The 19618-nt window shown below is 51.8% G+C and overlaps 1 protein-coding gene across 10 annotated transcripts in view; it reads left to right on the forward strand.

The window, feature by feature from the left end:
* KCNAB2 (potassium voltage-gated channel subfamily A regulatory beta subunit 2) overlaps positions 1-19618 on the forward strand; it is a 158019-nt gene that overhangs the window by 125805 nt on the left and 12596 nt on the right. For 6 of the 10 annotated variants that reach the window (XM_061567981.1, XM_061567984.1, XM_061567982.1 and 3 more), the window contains 5 exons: positions 6634-6678; positions 8739-8783; positions 9483-9526; positions 11078-11164; positions 13176-13211. In XM_061567981.1, coding sequence (XP_061423965.1) covers positions 6634-6678; positions 8739-8783; positions 9483-9526; positions 11078-11164; positions 13176-13211 — 257 coding nt within the window. The remainder of the gene's footprint in view (positions 1-6633; positions 6679-8738; positions 8784-9482; positions 9527-11077; positions 11165-13175; positions 13212-19618) is intronic. The other 4 variants (XM_061567983.1, XM_061567986.1, XM_061567978.1 and 1 more) reach the window with 1 other exon arrangement.

Genomic DNA, 19618 nt, shown 5'->3' on the forward strand with positions numbered 1-19618 from the left:
TGCATTCGCTGCTGCGTTTGAATTTCCCTGGCTAATGCCGCACGAGTCAAGTTACGCTCATGCCTTCTGACATCTCGGCTACGCTCCGTTCGTCGCTTAAAATCCACGTCCCCCGGGTGAAATTTGTTTGCAGTTTAAATCCTCGCTGATATACTCGTCGCACCCGTGAGTCCGCGCACACGCGTACAAAGACAAAGATCCCCCATATAGCCTTAACTGACTGTTGGGTCCCTCCTACTGTATAGAACAGAGGTCCCTTGACCGGGTGTTGGGGGCGGTGGGGGACATCTCAGCGGTAACTCCCTGGTGTCCGCTTCCACACAGGCCATTCTTTAAACACGAAGGGTTTTCCATTGCTCTGTGAAAAAAAAATTCCGAACGGACACTCCCGCACCACGGATTAGTTCGTTCGTCAATTGAATGTGCTGCTAATTTTAACGTTTGAAGTTTAACTTAAGCGCAACGAACACTCCTTTGGCCAAATTTCGATTTAAAGCTTTCGTGACTGCAGGGATTCATCTTCTTGGTTCTTTCGGTAAAGTCACGTGACTTTACCAAAAGAACCAAGAAGATGAACTCCTTTGGCCAGTCGCGCGGAAAAAAAAAACCTCAATCGAGCTCCTCCGATTAGCGCAGCTGGCTACACACGGTGTGAAAAAAGTACAACATACACACGTCCAACTCGGTTGTATGTCCGATGACGTCTTTGTTACTTCACGACATCCCCATAAAAAACAGCCTGCTTCTTGAAGGTCTGTAAAAAAAAAGATCGAACCTGGTCTATTGCCCAATAACGTTGCGACAACCGTTTTCATTTCCTGAAGAGGGTTACATTCAACGTACATAGACACGTTCTCGCTTGGGCTCGTCACGTGAAGCCAATGAGCACGGACACTGGAATAGGGGTTGGGGGAAAGGAAATGGTGATGGCGACGTGAGGGGGGGTCGGTGGAGGCATCATCGGATTGCGCCGCCGTTGGCCCTGCCTCTCTCTCTCGCGGGTAACTCTGGGCCACTGATTTATCGTTTGTCCCTCAACACGGTGCGGAACCCGGCGACGCCGTGCGTGCGTAAACAAATCCAAGAGAGATTTCCCTTCGTGCCGGCAGGTCGGTAACCTCATCAGCAGCGGCGGCGGTTGAACCGCGTGACGTTAACGGCGTGACGTTAACGGCGCGTCGTTTCACGAAATTCTAAATTCTTCATACTCTTAGTTCTTTCGGTAAAGTCACGTAGGTAAAAAATGAAATAAATAAAAAACAATAAAATTACGACGTTTCGGAGGCAACACAAGCTTCCGTCTTCAGGTGAAACTGTCACAGCAAAATATCTGTATCTGTTCCCGTTTTGGCCAGCGGGGAAGAGTAGGCCAAATGCCACGCCAGAGAAGCTCACGCTCTCTCGCTTTCACCAGCTTCCTCTGGTGGCCAAGTTTAAACGACGACAGATGTGGCCGATGTGGCACGGAGTTGGGAGCGTTGAGCCAGCAGCACCACCGAGTGTTTGGGTTCAAAGCCGGGTTTCGAAGGTCTACGCCGGGTCAGCGTCACATTGGGCTTGGTTCTGCACTTTACGTGACTAAATTCCAGTTCGGCGAATTAACATTTGTCAGATCGGCTGTCGGGTCACAAGAAATAAAATCCTCGCCTCGTTATTAAAATTAAATTGCTTACAAACCTAGCCCGCGTTTCTCCGAGCGCTTAAAATAACTCATCAGCAGCGGCGATCGCATCTTTTAAATCGCGGTTTGAATTTGGCATTTGGTGTAACGATGTGATGGGGGGGGGGAGGAGGGCGGCGGGAGGGGTACCGGCGGCAAAACGGAATTAAGTAATTACATTTAAACACGGAGCCATATACATTTTTAATGATGTCCCCGGAAAATAAGTCGAGTGCCGCTCTCGCTTTTGTTGCGCGCGTGCGTGCGCGTGCGTGTGTGTGTGTGTGTGCGCGTGCGTGTGTGTGTGCGTGTGTGCGTGCGCGCGCGCGCCGTGATATTTCGGCGACCAAATGACTCGCTTGTTTTTCGCGGCGGGTTAATCTCGGGCGGTAATGACCGCCTCGTCGCCCCCCCCACCTTGTTCTCTCTCTCGCTGCCTCCCTCCTCACCCCCTCCCTGGCTCGCCGCCAACGGGAGCGCGGAGCGGGACAATATTTATGGGATCGCGGCAGGGAAAGGGCAGGCGTCGGTAAGCGAGAAGCGCTCGGAGAAGTCAACGCCGCTGCTTACGCTTAACCCCCCTTCACCTCGGACGTAATTGAGATGGAAGATGGTTTATTTACTTCGCGGTGTTGTTTTTTTTCTGCGGGGGCTAGTGGGGGGGAGGGGGGAGGAGTCTTTTAATTTCGGAGCGACATTCGATTCGTACAAAGTCCTTGAAGCCTCGACGAGAAAGAACCCGGGATGGGATTTCATACCTCGAGATGCGACGACACGAAAGTTGGACGGAAACAGGAGTGGGATGGGCGCAGCCGTGAATAATGTAGAGGAGAAAGGATCGAGGCCGAGCGAAGCGGTGAAACCGACTGGAGACAGAACGAGGACCGTGGCGGGAATTCATTTTGCCCCCGCGTCGTTCCCGACCGCCTGACGGGAGTGTTTTAAATCCTCGCTTTGGCTGGAGGAGAGTACGTCCGCCGCGGAGATGGAGCCTCGAGATGGGCCCCGTGAGCCACGACGCTGCAACGCGGGTGGACCGGCCGACAGACGATGACGACGGCCGCCGCGGCTCAGGGCGAAGGAGGCCTACGTCCAGCAGTGGGATAGATCATGGGTCGTAATGACGGCGCCGGCGCGATGTGTATAATTAGCACGCTTGGCTACGTGCGGTGCGAAATAGGTTTCGCCATACATACTTAATAGGTCAGCTGTGCGTTTAAATTTGCCACGAACAAAAAATTGGAGTGTGGGGCGTGACGGGAATGGGGGAAGCAACAGCGCGCTTGATGTAAATCGGAGTTGAGTTGGTAATGAGCTCGCATCCCCTCCAGAATTTGCATCAACACAAAGCGGGAGAGAGCAATGTGGGCGTGGAGGCCATGTGGAAATGTCAAGCGATACACGAGAGCATGGAATTAGCCTCAAGGGATCATGGGAGAGCAAATAGAGCGCAAACATTTGGCACGGTGGAAACGTTTTTTGAGTTTTAAATAAGACTGAAAACATTCCGCAGCATATAAATGTTCGTTTCGGTATTTTCTAAAGGGGGTGTTCGTTCATTCTAGGGATGTCCCTAAGCAGACTTTAAAATCCCGCAACCTTTGTTTTCTGGCCTGTGATTAGTTTTGATGGGCAACGGTGGCAGAGTGGTTGGTACTGCGATATGAAACCTGCTTTACCCGAGTCTGATTGCTGGACACGGCTAACACCAGTGGCGAGTGACATCCGAACCGTACCTGGGCCTGTCCCACCCCCACCCCTCTCCTCCAGCCTTATTGGCCACGGTGGCGAGATGTTAACTACCTCGCCTGGTATACAGGAAGTCGTGGGTTCGATCTCAACCAGGACGATGCCTGCTGGATATTTGGGGTTTGCATGTCTCTCTCGTTCTCCGTGGTCGTGTAGATTTTTCTCCGGGTCCTCCGGTTTTTCCCTCAACATTTAGTCTCGGCATCACGCGTTTCGAGTACTTGGCTGCTGTCAATTTCCACGTGATAAGCCACTTCGTTGAGCTATTATTTGTGGCCGGGTCGCTTGTGAAAAAGATTTGGACTTACCTCGTAAAATAAAAAAAAAGTTGAGTTTTAGTTTGGAACAGCGCGATAAAATATGGTCAAACAGTTCCCGTGAACGACGCGGCTGGGGGGCGTAGGCCTCCATCCAGCAGTGGATTAATAGGTGTCCTATTGACGGGAATGGGGGAAGCAACTCGTTAATTTCCCGTGAGCTTCACGGTCCACGAAAAAAAATCCAAACCCCCTCGGCCACAACAACACCGACCCTTGCGATTTCAAATCCGAAGCACGTCCTGAGATGGCATGTAAATTAAAAGTAGGGCAGCCGCACATGCTAGGTCAGCGGTTGGAGAGAAAATAAAAAATCCCTGCCGCTAAATCTGTCGTCGGCGATTGATTTCTGGTTCCCTCCCTCTGCTGCTCACGACGGATTCTGTCCCTTGCGGGGTTTCTCCTCTCCCTCGCGGTCATCTCGACTCCCTTCCCTGCCCCCGTGCCAATTCTACCTCTCGTTCCCTGCCCCAAAGCAGAGGTCGCAAACGGGTTTTGATTCCTTACCCGTACCCGTACCCGGCCGCACCAGGGTCGCAAACGGGTACCCGTACCCGGCCGTACCCGTACCCTACCCGTACCCGGCTGGATACGGGTAGGGTATGGGTATCGGGTACCTGATTGCGACCTCTGGGATGAAGCCATGTTGCAGGCGCGGGTGGGTTGATTCAAGGAACTTGAATTGTGAGAAGAGACAAGACGTTGGGAAATGAGTGACAAACGGTTACTCACCAGTGACTCACGGCCTACCCGTACCCGGCCGCACCAGGGTCGCAAACGGGTACCCGTACCCGGCCGGGTACGGGTAGCCGGGTATCGGGTAGGGTACGGGTATCGGGTACCCGGTTGCGACCTCTGCCCCAAAGGGAATCCTCCAAACTCTCCAGATGTGCGGATTGCCCCCCACCGCCCGATGGTACACAGGGCCCAACGCTAGAAGGCTGTTGGGGTTGTGCCATGCATCCCCAAATTTTCCCTTCGCGCCCCCCACCACCAAAGTTCACTCTCCGTAACGGCCAGTCGCTGTCACGGTGCCCCCCCCCCTCCCTCCGCCCACACACAACCGCTCGACTGCCGCCCCTCCAATCCCAGGGGATCTGGAACCACCGGGGGGGGGGGGGGGGCCCTGTTTGTACGGCGTCCCCAGACGCGGTCGGTTTGTGAACTCAAATCAAAACTGCAATTGATTGCCGTGTGTTTTGGCAGCGATTGTTTGCCTTTTTTACTCGAGGCTTGCGTTTGGCTGCTCTTTCTCTAGGCAGGTAGAGTCACGCTGCTTTGAGTCGTCGTGGCAGTCCCATTAGCGGCGACAAACGGGGCCGCCATCTCTCCCCTATCGGAGCATCGCAGGCGCCAAATGCCGTGATGGCGACATCGCCGTCGTGCGCGCCTCGATAGCGCATGGCCGCCCGTAGCGTAGCATTGCAGTGCTCGGCAGCATTTCCCCGTAGAGTAGGCCTTCTCAGGTTTAAAAAAATCTATTGAAATAAAAAAACTGTTTAACGTGCTTTCACACGGCTGTCTTCGGCCATGGGTCTCGCACCGCGTGAAGTTGAGGTGTGTTCTCATCGCAGGCTCGTCATCTGGAGTTAGGCAGAACACAAAAGAGAAGCAACACGTGGTGGCTGGCTTAGGAGAACGTTGTGCAGGTCCAAGACAATTCATACTTCGATTTGAAGCTTTCGTGACTGCAGGGATTCATCTTCTTGGTTCTTTCGGTAAAGTCACGTAGAAGGGAAATGATAAAATAATAAAAATAAAACATAATAAAATAATTCTCACGACGTTTCGGCCACAACGCAAGAATGATTCATTCAGACGCTGTCTCCCCGACAGACCTGGTCTTCACCTGAAGACGGCTGCTTGCGTTGTGGCCGAAACGTCGTGAGAATTATTTTATTATGTTTTATTTTTATTATTTTATTATTTCCCTTCTACGTGACTTTACCGAAAGAACCAAGAAGACAATTCCAACTGTTGATGAAATCAGTGAAGTGGGGCTTGGGCAGCACGTGTCTCTGCCAGAAGGGAAGGGGACGATGGTCGAGAACAGCGACGGAGTGAGTGAACGTCCACCGAGGAGATGGAGTGATGAAGTATGCCGGGTGAAGTGGAGATGGAAGCCGGCGACATGTAGGAATCCAGTGGCCCTCACCGTTACACCGCGGCAGCGTCCTCTGCCGGCGGGGCGGGTAAAGCAACGGTGCAACATATCGATTTAAAGCTTTCGTGACTGCAGGGATTAATCTTCTTGGTTCTTTCGGTAAAGTCACGTAGAAGGGAAATAATAAAATAAAATAAATATAACATAATAAAATAATTCTCACGACGTTTCGGCCACAACGCAAGCAGCCGTCCTCAGGTGAAGAACAGGTCTCCCCGACAGACCTTCTTGGTTCTGAATGAAACATTCATTCAGATGCTGTCTCCCCGACAGACCTGGTCTTCACCTGAGGACGGCTGCTTGCGTTGTGGCCGAAACGTCGTGAGAATTATTTTATTATGATTTATTTTCTTATTTTATTATTTCCATTCTACGTGACTTTACCAAAAGAACCAAGAAGGTGCAACATTTCTTAAATCCCCCAGCGGCATAAATAGGCGCAACTGCAGTCCAGTCGGCAGGTCGTGTGCGGTGGCGTAAAGTGTGGATACTCCCATCTCGTCAAAGATGCCTCCCTGAGCCAGCGTGGAAGAGTAGGCCAAGCACCGTCTCGAGAGGGCTAAGTAGTCGAGGCTCTTCCGCCAGCGGCGACGTCGTGGCAAGCAATTGGTGGGCTGCACCTTTACCCGTTAGGACGACTTTGTGTGTTTTGCCCGCCTTGCCGATCTGCCTGTCTGCTGTCGCTACTGCTGACACGATTGTCCTTTGTTCCGCTGTGATCTCTCCTCTCCCGCCCGCAATAGGGCCGAGGTTATCTTGGGCAACATCATCAAGAAGAAAGGCTGGAGGTAATCGTCGGATCCTATCGTCCGTCCATCACTGCTTGCTGCTGGCCTGTGTATTTGCATTGTCTGTCTCTCTCTCCCAGTGGTCACATGGATTTTTCTCCTGGTCCTCCGGTTTTTACCCTCCACGTCAGAGGTCGCAAACGGGTTTTGATTCCTTACCCGTACCCGGCCGCACCAGGGTCGCAAACGGGTACCCGTACCCAGCCGGGTACGGGTAGCCGGGTATCGGGTAGGGTACGGGTATCGGGTAACCCAATTGCGACCTCTGGGATAAAGCCATGTTGCAGGCGCGGGTGGGTTGATTCTAGGAACTTGAATTGTGAGAAGAGACAAGACGTTGGGAAATGAGTGACAAACGGTTACTCACCAGTGACTCATGGCCTACTCGTACCCGTACCCGGCCGCACCAGGGTCGCAAACGGGTAGCCGGGTATCGGGTAGGGTACGGGTATCGGGTACCCGATTGCGACCTCTGCTCCACGTTGAGAATCGGCACGCGTTGAGAGTATTTGGCTGCTATAGATGTCCACGCGATGCTAAGCCACTTTGTTGAGCTGCCATTTGTAGCCAGGTCGTTTTTTTAAAACGAGCTGACAGCTCAATGGGCCTTACCTGGCAAAATGAAAAATGTAGTCGTCGGGGCTGACGGCAATCCCCATTTACAAGTCGTTGATCACCCAGGCAGCGCTGCTGAGATCCTGGGTTTGAATCGGGGTCTCGGTCGCCTGTGACTAAACCGGGTTCTGTGTGGCGAGTCGATGGTACCGGTTCGGTCACCAATAACTGCACATGCAATAAAATAACCCCAGCACGTTAGAATTCAATTTCGATTTAAAGCTTTCGTGACTGCAGGGATTCATCTTCTTGATTCTTTCGGTAAAGTCACGTAGAAGGGAAATAATAAAATAATAAAAATAAACATAATACATTTTATTAATTAATTGTATTTTATATGTTTTTATTTTATTATTTCCCTTCTACGTGACTTTACCGAAAGAACCAAGAAGACGTTAGAGTTCGTTCGTCAATTAAATATCCGTCAATTAAATGTGCTAAATTTAACATTTGGCCAGTCACCAAATAACCGCACGGAAAAAATTTAAACCTCATCGAGCTCCTGGGATGAGCGCGGCTGGCTACGTACGGTGCGAAAGAAGTTCAACGTGCATACATACGGAAGAACCGTCGGTAAATCGGCACGCCATCGTTGAAGCCGGCTCGCGCCGTCACTGCGCCACGCTCGCCGCCGCGTGGCGCGGTAGCGTGGCGCCCCCTGGTGGTGCCCCACGTGACGTGCTCGCGCTCCTCCATCGTGTGTCGGCGTGCCCGCAAGTCTCTGTCAAAGAGCTTCAGAGCGGCCGTACAGAGAGAGAAAATAAAACAAATGATCTCGAGTTGTATGCACGTGTGTTGAACTTCTTTTCGCTCCGTACGTAGCCAACCGTGCTAATGGGAGGTGCGAAAACATATCGTGGGAACTAAGTAGGATTTTTTGTTTCTTTCTACTTGGTGAGAATCTCGGCGGTCAGGCACAGCAGTTCTTCAGGCACAAGAACGTTGCAAATCTGATTGTCAAAATGAGCGGGGAAAAGCCCCAAGCTCCGAAACTTTTTTCCGAAATCGCGGCACGACAGAGGGAGCGCAGGTCGCGGCGCGCGAGGACCTCAAACTCCCAGGAGGAGCGTAAAGCCGCAGTTTGTTGGTCAAACATTGAGGCGGTTGCTGCGCGGGTGACTCGGGGAGTTGAGACAGGCCCACGTCCGGTCCTTCCAGTCGGGGGTTTGAGCGCAGGGAGAGGGGGCAAAGGCCACGATCCGCTCGGGACATTTTAGGGTAATCGTCGCCGGCAACCGTTGCCGGCAACCGTCGCCGGCAACGCATTGGCCGCGAGCGACCACGGCAACTTGGCGAGCAACGGCAATGGTCTCTCTCGAGTTCTCGCCCTGTTAAACAAAATAAACTTCACACTTAAAAACCGTCTCTCTCTCTCTGCTCTCCCCCCCCCCATTCTCCCCCCACATTGCTGAAACTGTCTCCCCGTCGCTTTGTTCTCTCCCCAGGAGGTCCAGCCTCGTCATCACAACGAAAATCTACTGGGGAGGAAAGTGAGTGAGCCATGCCAGTTTCTCGCACACCCCGGCGTTCAGTCTCCGTTGTAAACGTTGATGTTGCAATGAAGGGGGGCGATGGCGTGCAGCGGAGGGCAGCAAAGAAACCTTGATTGTCGTACTATATTTCTTTGCTCCCACATATATTGCTCCCCCCGCCTTCACCAAGCCCACACTGACCGGCGTGGATAAGTATCGCAAAATATCCCCAAAAACTCGTACGGCAGAGAAACCCTCATCCAGCAGTGGATTGTCTGTTCACGCGCACATGTACAGGACATGTGTATTGTGTGTGCTTCCGCACGGAACGACGGAAGGTGTTTTATGTGTGGGTTCCTGTGCTTGAGTGTGCGCGCAAGCATAATTGTTCAAATATGCGCGCGCGTGCGGAATAGTGGTGCATTGGTTTGTGTACTCTGCTATGAACCCAGCGAGCTAAGTAAAATTCCCCGCTACGGCTATCATCGCTATTGTCCCTCCCCTACCCTCACCCCTCCGCACACCCTCTGTTGTGCTGGCCACCCTCCCCCTCGTGGGCCGTTCGAGCCTTCATAGGTGCGCGCTAACAGCATTTGCCACAACAGTCTGCGAAGGCTATACGGGGGGATTTTTGTCTGTGTAATGTTTGCATCTCTTTCGGGTTGTGCCCGAGTGAAAGAGTAAACGCTGACACCGTCTCTCTTTTGTACAACACAGAGCCGAGACGGAACGAGGGCTGTCGAGGAAGCACATCATCGAAGGTAGCCAACAAGGCAGCCGTGGCAGCTGGATAAGGGGCACCTCGGTGGCTAGGAGATGTTGACTACCTCGCCTGGCATACAGGAGGTCGTGGGTTTGATCCCGAGCCTGACGATGCCTGCTGCTGTTTATTTGGAGTTTGTGTCTCTCTCTCATCATCATCACGGTGGCTCGGAGATGTTGACTCCCTCACCTGGTATACAAGAGGGTCGTGGGTTCGATCCCAAGCCTGACGATGCCTGCTGCTGTATATTTGGAGTTTGCCTGTCTCTCTCTCTCATCATCATCACGGTGGCTAGGAGATGTTAACTACCTCGCCTGGTATACAGGAGGTCGTGGGTTTGATCCCGTCCCTGACGCCTGCTGCTGTATATTTTGAGTTGCGGTGTCTCTCTCCCTGTGGTCGCGTGGATTTTTCTCCGGGTCCTCTAGGTTTTTCTCCCCACATTTCGAAACATGCGCTTAGATTATTTGGCTGCTATAAATTTCCACCTGATAAGCCACTTCGTTGAGTTATTATTTGTGGCCAGTCGCCTCTGAAAAGAGCTAATAGCTTTGTAGGATTCACCTGGTAAAATAAAACAAGTTTTAGTTTAGTCTTAGTTCTTCCCAATAATTAAACTGATTTCACAGAAATCTCAACACATTCGTCAATAACAGTCACATAAAAAATGTCTTTCTTCACCGCATAATAATAGTGAGGCCAGTAGAGAGACAGCGTGGATGTTGAAAGGTGGAGGTTGCACTTGTTTTCTGATGACCAGTTAAATAGGCCGTAGCTATTGATCAAAGTATTACGAATATAACAACTCATTCATGTGTTTGGCACATTGCAAATATGTTTTGGTTTGGCGTTTCCAATACAATCCTTAGCCTAATTGTGGCAACGCGGCGCTTGCAGGCATATCGTCTGTAACGGTGCTGATACTTTTTAAAGTCGTTACCAAAAGTTCTATCGTGTTGCTCGTTTCTATTGTTCATGCACTTGTGCCGGTGTGCGTACAGCGCCGTGCATGCAAGCAACGTGAGACTCACCGCCCGCTATTTCCACACTCTCTCTGGAGGGCACTTGATGTGAATAATCCTATCGTTTAGGATATTTGGTATGCACACCATACTCATAGCGCCAAGGGCTATCGCGATTGTGCAACCTTTTGCAGACGGTCTGCAGTAACCCTCGCGGTAAGGGGGGGGGGGGGGTGTTGCGGTGTGTAATCCAAATCGAGTGACATGCGGTGTGATGTTTCAAATCGATTCGCGCGGTTTGATACGTACGGTGCGAAAGACATTGAACATACTTGCACCGTGACGCGGGTACGTGCGATAACCTACTCGTTCCAAACGACGTCAGGGGGTCTGTAACGTCCACCGCGCAGCGGACGGGCACGTGTTGCTTGGTAAATACACGCGGCAGTATTAACCAGGGTGGCCTGGTCGCTTCCAACCGCGAACCGCGGCAACGAACGGCGAACGCGCTGCCCACCGCCCGATTGGTTACTTCTAAAAAAGCTCACCCCTACCCCCCCCTCCCCACTCCACCTTCCTGCGCCCAGGGCTGAAGACGTCGCTGCAGAGGCTGCAGCTGGACTACGTGGACGTGGTCTTCGCAAACCGCCCCGATACCAACACTCCCATGGAAGGTACGGGCGGCGACGCACGCACGCAGCTCCTCGCTCACGGTACCCCAACCCCCACGCTTGCAGCAGGCGGCGTTGGCGATAGAGAGGGAGAGGGGGTGGGGAGGCAGCGCGAATTTAAGGAAAAAATAGGTGCCAAGAACCCCGACAATGTCGATAGGACGATAACAGCAGCAGACTCTCAGTGGGGGGGGGGGGGGATTGTGGGGGGAGGAGAGGGGGCTTTGGGTAAGTGAGAAGTTTCCACGATTAATCAAAGACTAAAATGCACACCCACACATGCACGTGCGTATATGATCGGTTGTGGCGGATGGGAAGGAGGAGGGAGCGGTACGTGGGTGTGGTGATGGGACGGGGTGGCCGGGAAGGTACCCGAGCCGGTGGAGTGAGAGGTTAGCCAGGGCAGTCTTGTCACGGTTCATCCCCATCATCTACTTGACGAATCATCCCACTTCACGGGGGCGTGGGTCACGACGATTCGCTTCAAGCGTCGGACATATTTGCGGGGCGTCGAGTGCCGACTGCGACGCACGGCGCGTACGAGTGTGGATTCGATCTCGCGCACGACCTCAAGGCGTGCGTTGCGAGCACGTGAATCTACCGTGCTAACCTCCGATTAGCACGGTCGGTAACGTACCGCGCGAAAGGAGTTCAACTTACGCACACGTAGTCGATGCGCGGCCGTTCCACGCGTCCCGCGCGAACAGACGAAGCCGGTTGCAGGGAGTGAGTGGAGGCGGACACGAGCCGACCGACGCGGGGGTGGGGTGGGGGAAGGGAGGTAGCCCCCCCACACACTCCGCAGACACCAGCGAGCGGGGGAGGCCCTTGGGGGTTTTGTGCGTGGAGGAGAGCACGGAGTTGGAACAACGAACTCAACACATTATGTCAACAACACTGTGTCCAATCTTGATTTGAAGCTGTCGTGACAACAGGAATCCATATCTATTTGACCAAAGAGTATGGATTGCTGCAGTCACGAAAGCTTCAAGTCAAGAGGGGAAAACAAGTTTTAACTATAGGCGACATAAATATCGAATTCGGTAGAGAAGAACCATTTGCCGGAAACGTCGCCTATTACATATATATTTTCCCTTTTAAGGCCATCTAGTGTTATTGAGCAATGTGTCGAGTTATTTGTCAATTGTGCTTGTGCACCGCCACCAACGACACAGCAGCTGCGTAATCACCAAATAATTGGTTCAGATTCGAGGTGGGGGTGGGAAGGCGTGGGCAGAGCCAAGTGAAGTGGTGGGGGTGGATCTGAGCGAGCAAATAGGATGGCTAGACACACGTGAGTGAGGAGGATGCCTGCGTTAGAATGAGCTGAGGAGGGTGGTGGTGACAGGCGGGGGATGATGGGTGCGGTGCAATGGGTTAAGTGACAGGTTCAGACATCGGTCTCCAAATTCCGTTTGTTCCTCCCGTACACCCACAAACAACCGCGGTCGCTTTGCGGTTGACCGAGGAGAGGTTTCATCGAGAGTCTACCGTACAAGCGGACATGTGTAAGAAGTAAAAAATGAAGTAAAAGCCGCCAAGTTTTTGAACATTACGTCAGTATCCCTGGTTCTTTCGGTAAAGTCGCGTCGAAGGGAAATAATACAATGATAAAAATATAAAATAATAAAATTCTCACGACGTTTCGACTGCAACGCAAGCAATCATCATCAGGTGAGAAATCCACAGCAAGAACATTTCACACCTGATGATGATTGCTTGTGTTGCAGTCGAAACGTCGTGAGAATTGTATTGTTTTTTATTTTTATTATTTTATTATTTCCCTTCTACGTGACTTTACCGAAAGAACCAAGAATATGAATCCCTGCAGTCACGAAAGCTTTAAATCAACATTTTGTTAGTACGTGAAGCGGTTACACGTTCGGGCAGCGCCGCCTCGTTTGCCTGCCTCTCCTCGCCACGGGACGAGCTCTCACGCCTGTCGCTTTCCGGCTCCTTTACTCCTCACCCCCCCACCCCCCTTTCCCCCGTTGTGTCCTGTATGTGTTGCCAGGAGCCCCATTCTCATGCAGGGCTTTCATCATCGAAGGTAGAAAAAGGCATTTTCCATTTCCATTGCTGCTCCGCTCGCTTTGTGTCTTGCTCGCTCGCCCGACTGCCCTCCCGCCCGTTCGCTCTCCAGCTTCTGCCCTCTGGCCATCGCTTCCTTCCCCGTGCCCTCGTCTCTCTGCGGCATACAGGTCATCCCGTCCCTACCCAGAATCCTAACTCCCAGGGTATGCATGGCCCCCCCTCCTTCCCGGTTTGGCCGACAGAGGTAGGGGGGTGGTGGGGTCGTTGTGTATGTGTGTGTGTGGGGTAGTGAGCGAGGTGAGGATGGAGAGGTGGTGCGGGAGTTTTACTGAATTTGTTTTCCGGTGTTAGTAATACACACCTTCGAGGGGGAGGGGGTTGGTGGATCGTGTAAAGATGGAGGCGTCGTGTGCGGGCGACTGCCTGGGCATGTTAACGGCGCGTCGATCCGTCGGTTTAAAATTGATTCTTGCGCTTGCGATCCATCCATACTGTTGAATCGCGTACCTGCACAATCGGTCGACTAAAATTCATACACATTAAAGGCGAATTCTATTCTTATGGTACACTTGGGCGCTTATTGGTTTAACTAACCTGTGTACACGGGAGATGAAAGGAAACTCATAAACGGTGGTAATGAGACGGTGAAAGTGCAAACAAATCTGATTCTTGAATTTGAATCGTAGCCCCGACGAGAAACGATGGTGCATGCTAATTAATGACCTTTCAGTGTAGCTTTGTGGAGCCTGTAGGTAGCAGTACATCAAGTAGGTTCCTGTACAGCGGACTTTGATTGTTCCCATTATGGAACCTCCATGTTTCTCCAAGCTTTGGCCTCTGTTACTGATAGGAGCCTCCTGGTTACACCAGCCCACAGGGGATTATTGTGTTCGTCCGTCCGTCGTGCAGGGAGGGGCTGGGTGGGGAGGGTGGGGAGGGGCTGGGTGGGGAGGGGAGGGTGGGGAAGGGCTGGGTGGGGGGTGGGAGGGGGGGTGGGAGGGGTGGGGCTGGGTGGGGGGTGGGAGGGGTGGGGCTGGGTGGGGGGTGGGAGGGGAGGGGTGGGGCTGGGTGGGGAGGGGCTGGTCACCCCGTGGTGCCCTTATAAAACTCGCCGTTTAACCTACTCACGCCTGCTTGTGCCCGCCTTTACAGTCGGCCATATTTGCGGAATACACCACGCCGCCGTTGACCCTGGCCATTGACCGAGCAACCCAACGTTCCTATCAGCTCCCTCCGCAGGAATGTGTTTAAATTAAAGGAGAGAGAGAGAGGCTTTGGCTGGCTTCATCTTCGCCAAGTTTGCTCGCTGTCAGCAAGGCGTGGCCCCTAGAACTCGCTCCACTTGGGTGCCCTATTGTTTTGGGCAGATGCCTCGGATTGGTTTTGACTTCTAGAGCCTTCTCAGCAGGGTGCGTCCTCAAAAAGGCGAATCCCCCCCCCCCCGACCCCCCAGGTCTTATGGGCAAGAGCAGAGAACCGCGGATAATATCGGGGCCCGAACTAACAGAGCTGCTTGCCCTATCTTAGCGAAACACTTTGAAACTCCCTTCCATCTTGTCTTTTCCAATGTCCATGTAACCTTGCTCACTTCAAGAAGCGTGTCTACTCTTATCTACGACACCTTGTTTTAAGAGTGCTGATTGTTGCTGTCCACTTTACGTCTTGGGCCTTTGGGCCTGCACCCGGCAACTGCAATTTTAAAAGTACCTGCAGGCGGTCCGCGCTATTACGACGTCACAACGCGCTCCTGGAAACCCCATCCTAAATCGGATCCTATTTTCCCATGGACAGTCGGAGGGAGCAGTAGAAACGCCGATGTGTTTTTTTTTCCCTTTTTATCGGCCACATTTAACACGGTTTTCAAACGGCTAACAAGAAAAAAATCCACAAAAAAAACCCGAGAATAACAAACGCTTCTCGCCAAGTCGCATCGGAAACGGGACCGACTCTGTTTCAAGTATGTTCGGAGAATGCGTCGTAAATCTATTTTTTGCGTCGTAAATCGGTCCGCGGTGGCGTTATATAAACGTCATGAATGTGGATTGTCGTAAACCGGAGACCACCCTGTTTCTATTTCCACTGCAACACCGAATGATTGTGGAGAGGTTGTAAGGCAAGTGTCGCGGGGGGTCAGATTCGCGTTGTAAGCTGCACGGCTGGAAAGTATCATCCCGTTAATGTTCCCCAATGCTGGCGATAAGTGTTCACACGCTGCGCCAGTTACTCGTTTGAGGCCGAGTCGACCTAAGGGGAGGAGGAGGTGCCAGCGCCGGTTCAGATACACTCGTCACTGGTGCTGGCCGTGAGCGCGATTCAAGCTCGGGTCGTCGGGTTCGTGGCACAGCGCACCAACCTCTGCAAGCGTGTAAACACACACACACACAGCAAGTACGGACAATATAATAATCAATAAACGGAACAAAACCATAACTCGAGTTGGGTAGATTGAGCATTTATGTCTATTTTAAACTTCAAATTTAATTCACTGATGCGAGCGGAAATATTTGATTCTTTTTGTAGTTCAGAAGACAAACAGCAAATTGATTTCGATTTAAAGCTTTCGTGACTGCAGGGATTCATTTTCTTGGTTCTTTCGGTAAAGTCACGTATTATTTTATTATTTCCCTTCTACGCGACTTTACCGAAAGAACCAAGAAGAGCAAATTGATTGATTTAGTTTGACCACGACCTGCTTCACAATCAACTTATTTTTCAGCGTTTCGTAAAAACCGGGCACACTCCGGCAGTGGAGCACGGGTGCGACGGGAGTTATCGACCAGTGCGTACGTTTGTGCGCCACCACGGTACGGGAACTCAATTCGGTTTCCTGAAGGACAGCGTCCCTCCAGCGAGCGAAGCGAAACGTGCGGTTCGACCCGATAAAACGCATCGGGGAGGGCTGGGGCGTTAACGCCTGATCCGGCACCCACCCACAATGACACCAGCTTGTGGTCGGCAACTCGGAGGGACGGTGAACGGGGAGAGAGTGACGTCTCGAGGGTAAAGTCGACACCGGGCGGAAGTTCAAAATAGTTGTTGGACAGCATTTCCCGCCATCGTGATTGCTGTCATTGGCACCTCTTCTCTTGGTCTCCCGTGCTCTGCTCTCCATTTATCACCTCCTGCCTGCCTCCAACATCTCTACACCAGTCCCTGTATGCCATGACCTCCATCACGACCACCACCTCCCCAATGCACTTCCACGCTCCTTCTCAATGCGCCACCCTCCTTCCCAACGCACCCACCACCCTCCTTCCGAACGCGCCACCAGCCCCCTTCCCAATGCACCACCCTCCTTCCCAATGCGTCACCCTGCTCCCCGATGCGCCACCACCCACCTTCTCAATGTGCCACCACTCTCCCGCCCCCTTGCAGTGTAAGGGACGTCCGTCGCTACACCCCATCATGGCTGCGCCGCTCCGCATGCGAGCCGCTCGATCTGCATGGCGCGTCCCTGCTTGGCTTACCTGCGGTCGCCTGTGCAAACGCCCAGACGGGTTGAGAAATCGGGGTTTTATCGACAGCGAAATGGGTCGTTGAATGTTCGAAGTCGGTTAAAGGTTATGGGTTGGAGTTGAAATACAGGAGGACATATTTTGGGTCGAAGGTTACGAGTCTTTGAGTCAGCGGGTTGCGATGTCAAAGATTTTGCGTGCGAGATGGTGCATGATGGTGATGCCCCAGTGGATGGTAACGACAGCTCAGGATGACTCGTTAGCAGATCAAGCAAGCCTGACTGCTGATCGGGCACTGAATGTGGAAACCGGTTTGCAGTTCACACTGCATTGGTCAAAGCAAGTCTGATCCATGATGAGACACTGAATGTTGAAACCGGTTTGCAGTTCACACTGCATTGGTCAAAGCAAGCCTGATCCATGATGAGACACTGAATGTGGAAGCCAGTTTGCAGTTCACACTGCATTGGTCAAAGCAAGCCTGATCCATGATGAGACACTGAATGTGGAGACCGGCGAAGAGTGTGCTTGTGTTGAACGAATTCAGCTGACGTTTTGAGCTTTCAGAAGGTTATGCGGCTGATGGGATGTGTTTAAAAAAAATACTTCAACTTTTTTTACGTGGAGAAACTGAGATGTGGATGAGATTTCTTCTGCTTCGTCTCCGTAGTGAACCTCCTTTGCCGAGACAGCAGATGGCGCTCCGTCTCATGCCATCGTCGAGAAACGTTGACACGTGACCGTCGGCACGTGACCGTTGGCTTACAACACGCTGTAGGTGGAGATGCACGAGTGAATATATTCAAGTCAAACTATTTTTATTTCGACAGGTGAGGCCCGCTGAGCTATACACGGCTCTTTTTCAGAAGCGACCTGCCCACAAATGACAGCTCAACGAAGTGGCCCATCATTTGGAAGTTTCTCGCAGCCAAATACTCCAAACGCACGTCTCTTAACTGTGGAGGGAAAAACCTGAGGACCCGGAGGAAAAATCCGCACAAACACTGGGAGAGAGAACATGCAAACTCCAAATATATTGGTGTGTCAGGGTTGGGATCGAACCCACGACCTGCTGTATACCAGGCGAGGTAGTTCACATCTCGCCTCCGTGGCACCCTATTAATATTCCTACGTCCATGATACGCGCAATTACTTACACGTGTTAAGAATTGGTGTTTAGCAATTCGTGTTTGCTGTATGCCACGCGCTCACCTGCCCTCCGCAGCCACTCGAGGCTGCAACGTTAACCGTAGCGATAAACAACAATATTGATTCTTGAATCGAATTTGCGACCTTTCCTTGAATCGTGACAAGTCACAGAAGCGGCGAGTCACCGGCCCTGCAGCAATTCCGCAAATTGCCTCGATTTTGAGGTCAAGATTCAATGAAAGAATCTTCACTTCTTTGCCTCATTCTCTCCATCGTTTGGTCCGTTTATGTTTGCTCCATTAGCCGAGATATAACCGGAGCACATTGTTGGTATATATAATCTATAAGCACAATTGCAAGCGTTGTACGTTGAGTATAATACATTTTCATTTATTTAATCAAAGCAATGCTACATGCCATCAGACGGGCTGTCCGACATGAGTTTAAAGCTTAGTCTGTCAGAAAACAATATTTTTAAGTCCTGATCAAGTGTGTCCATGAAACACGCTCTAGTGAATCGTTCCACCACAGGGTACACGAGACATCCGCCTGCAGCAAGAATTAGAACAATTTCTACAGCAAGTAGTACAGCAAGCAGGTTGCTGAAGGCTGATTGGAGTGTTCAGGTTCATGCGATACGTGCGGGTTCTTCCCCGGACGCTGCGGTTTCCTCTGCGACAGTGCAAAGCCATAACTTGGGATGAGCTAAACATCCCTGGGCAAGACCCTCCTGAGAACAAATTTAGCCACGCGGTGAAGCCTTTCCTGGGAAATATCATTTGCGGCGTTATTTTAAGGAAAAGAAAACACAGCGGTAGTTTTCCTGTTACATTTTGTGAATGTTTTAGGATGTTGATGCAAACAAGTACGTCACGTTGATTTAAAAATAAATACATTTTTTAAAAATCAAGTATCGCTCTGCTACGGCGAGTGCTCGCGGTTGATGCGTCGTGGAGAGGGCTGGGAGGACGGCGCGTGGAACCGCCGGGGCTTGTGGGAGCCGGAGCTCCGTGCCGCTCTCACACCCAGCGCACACCCACGGGAAGAAAAACAAAACAACGCACAATGAAACGCGTCAACAAACGCTCGGTGCCTCTCTTTCATCACTTAAGCGGAGCTACGGGGGGACCGTGTCTGCATGAAATTCACTTGTGGATCGGGGCGGTGGCGGCGGAGGGGGGGAGTGCTTGAACAAGCCACCGTGCTGTTAAACAAGTTCTGAATTTAAATTGAACATTCATTTCTTTAGAACTGCTTTTTTTGTGTTTAGCTTGTCGTCCTCGTGCACCTCCGATTAGCCACGTTCGGCTACGTACGGTGTGAAAGAATTTCAATAAGGTCCATACAGGTGGGCCGACTTACCGATTGCCGGCCGTGGCTAACATCAGTGGCGAGCGATATCTGAAGCGGCCCTCCCTCCTTCGCCATGCCGCACTCACAGGGCCATGATGAAGTGTCGTTCAAACAACCTCCATGAGGCTGACACGCAGCCGTGGGGGTAGGGGCCCGTTATTAGACAAGTGGATTGTCGCAGAGCCGCGCATTTTAACTGTCGACTGGGCTGCAGCCGTTGGTGGTGGATGCACAGGATGTGCGTATGTACGTTGATCTTCTTTCCGATTGAGCACCGTTGCTCATCGGAGGATGTGCTCGGGGTAAACGTACGAGGTGCTTCTTCGTTAAATGTTTGCATATTCTACATGGTGCATTTCTCGATGTAAAGCTTTCGTGACTGCAGGGATTCATCTTCTTGGTTCTTTCGGTAAAGTCACGTAGAAGGGAAATAATAAAATAATAAAACATAATAAAATAATTCTCA

This window comes from Lethenteron reissneri, chromosome 40, assembly GCF_015708825.2.
Source record: "Lethenteron reissneri isolate LAM-NWPU_2019-01 chromosome 40, ASM1570882v1, whole genome shotgun sequence".
Lineage (NCBI taxonomy): Eukaryota > Metazoa > Chordata > Hyperoartia > Petromyzontiformes > Petromyzontidae > Lethenteron > Lethenteron reissneri.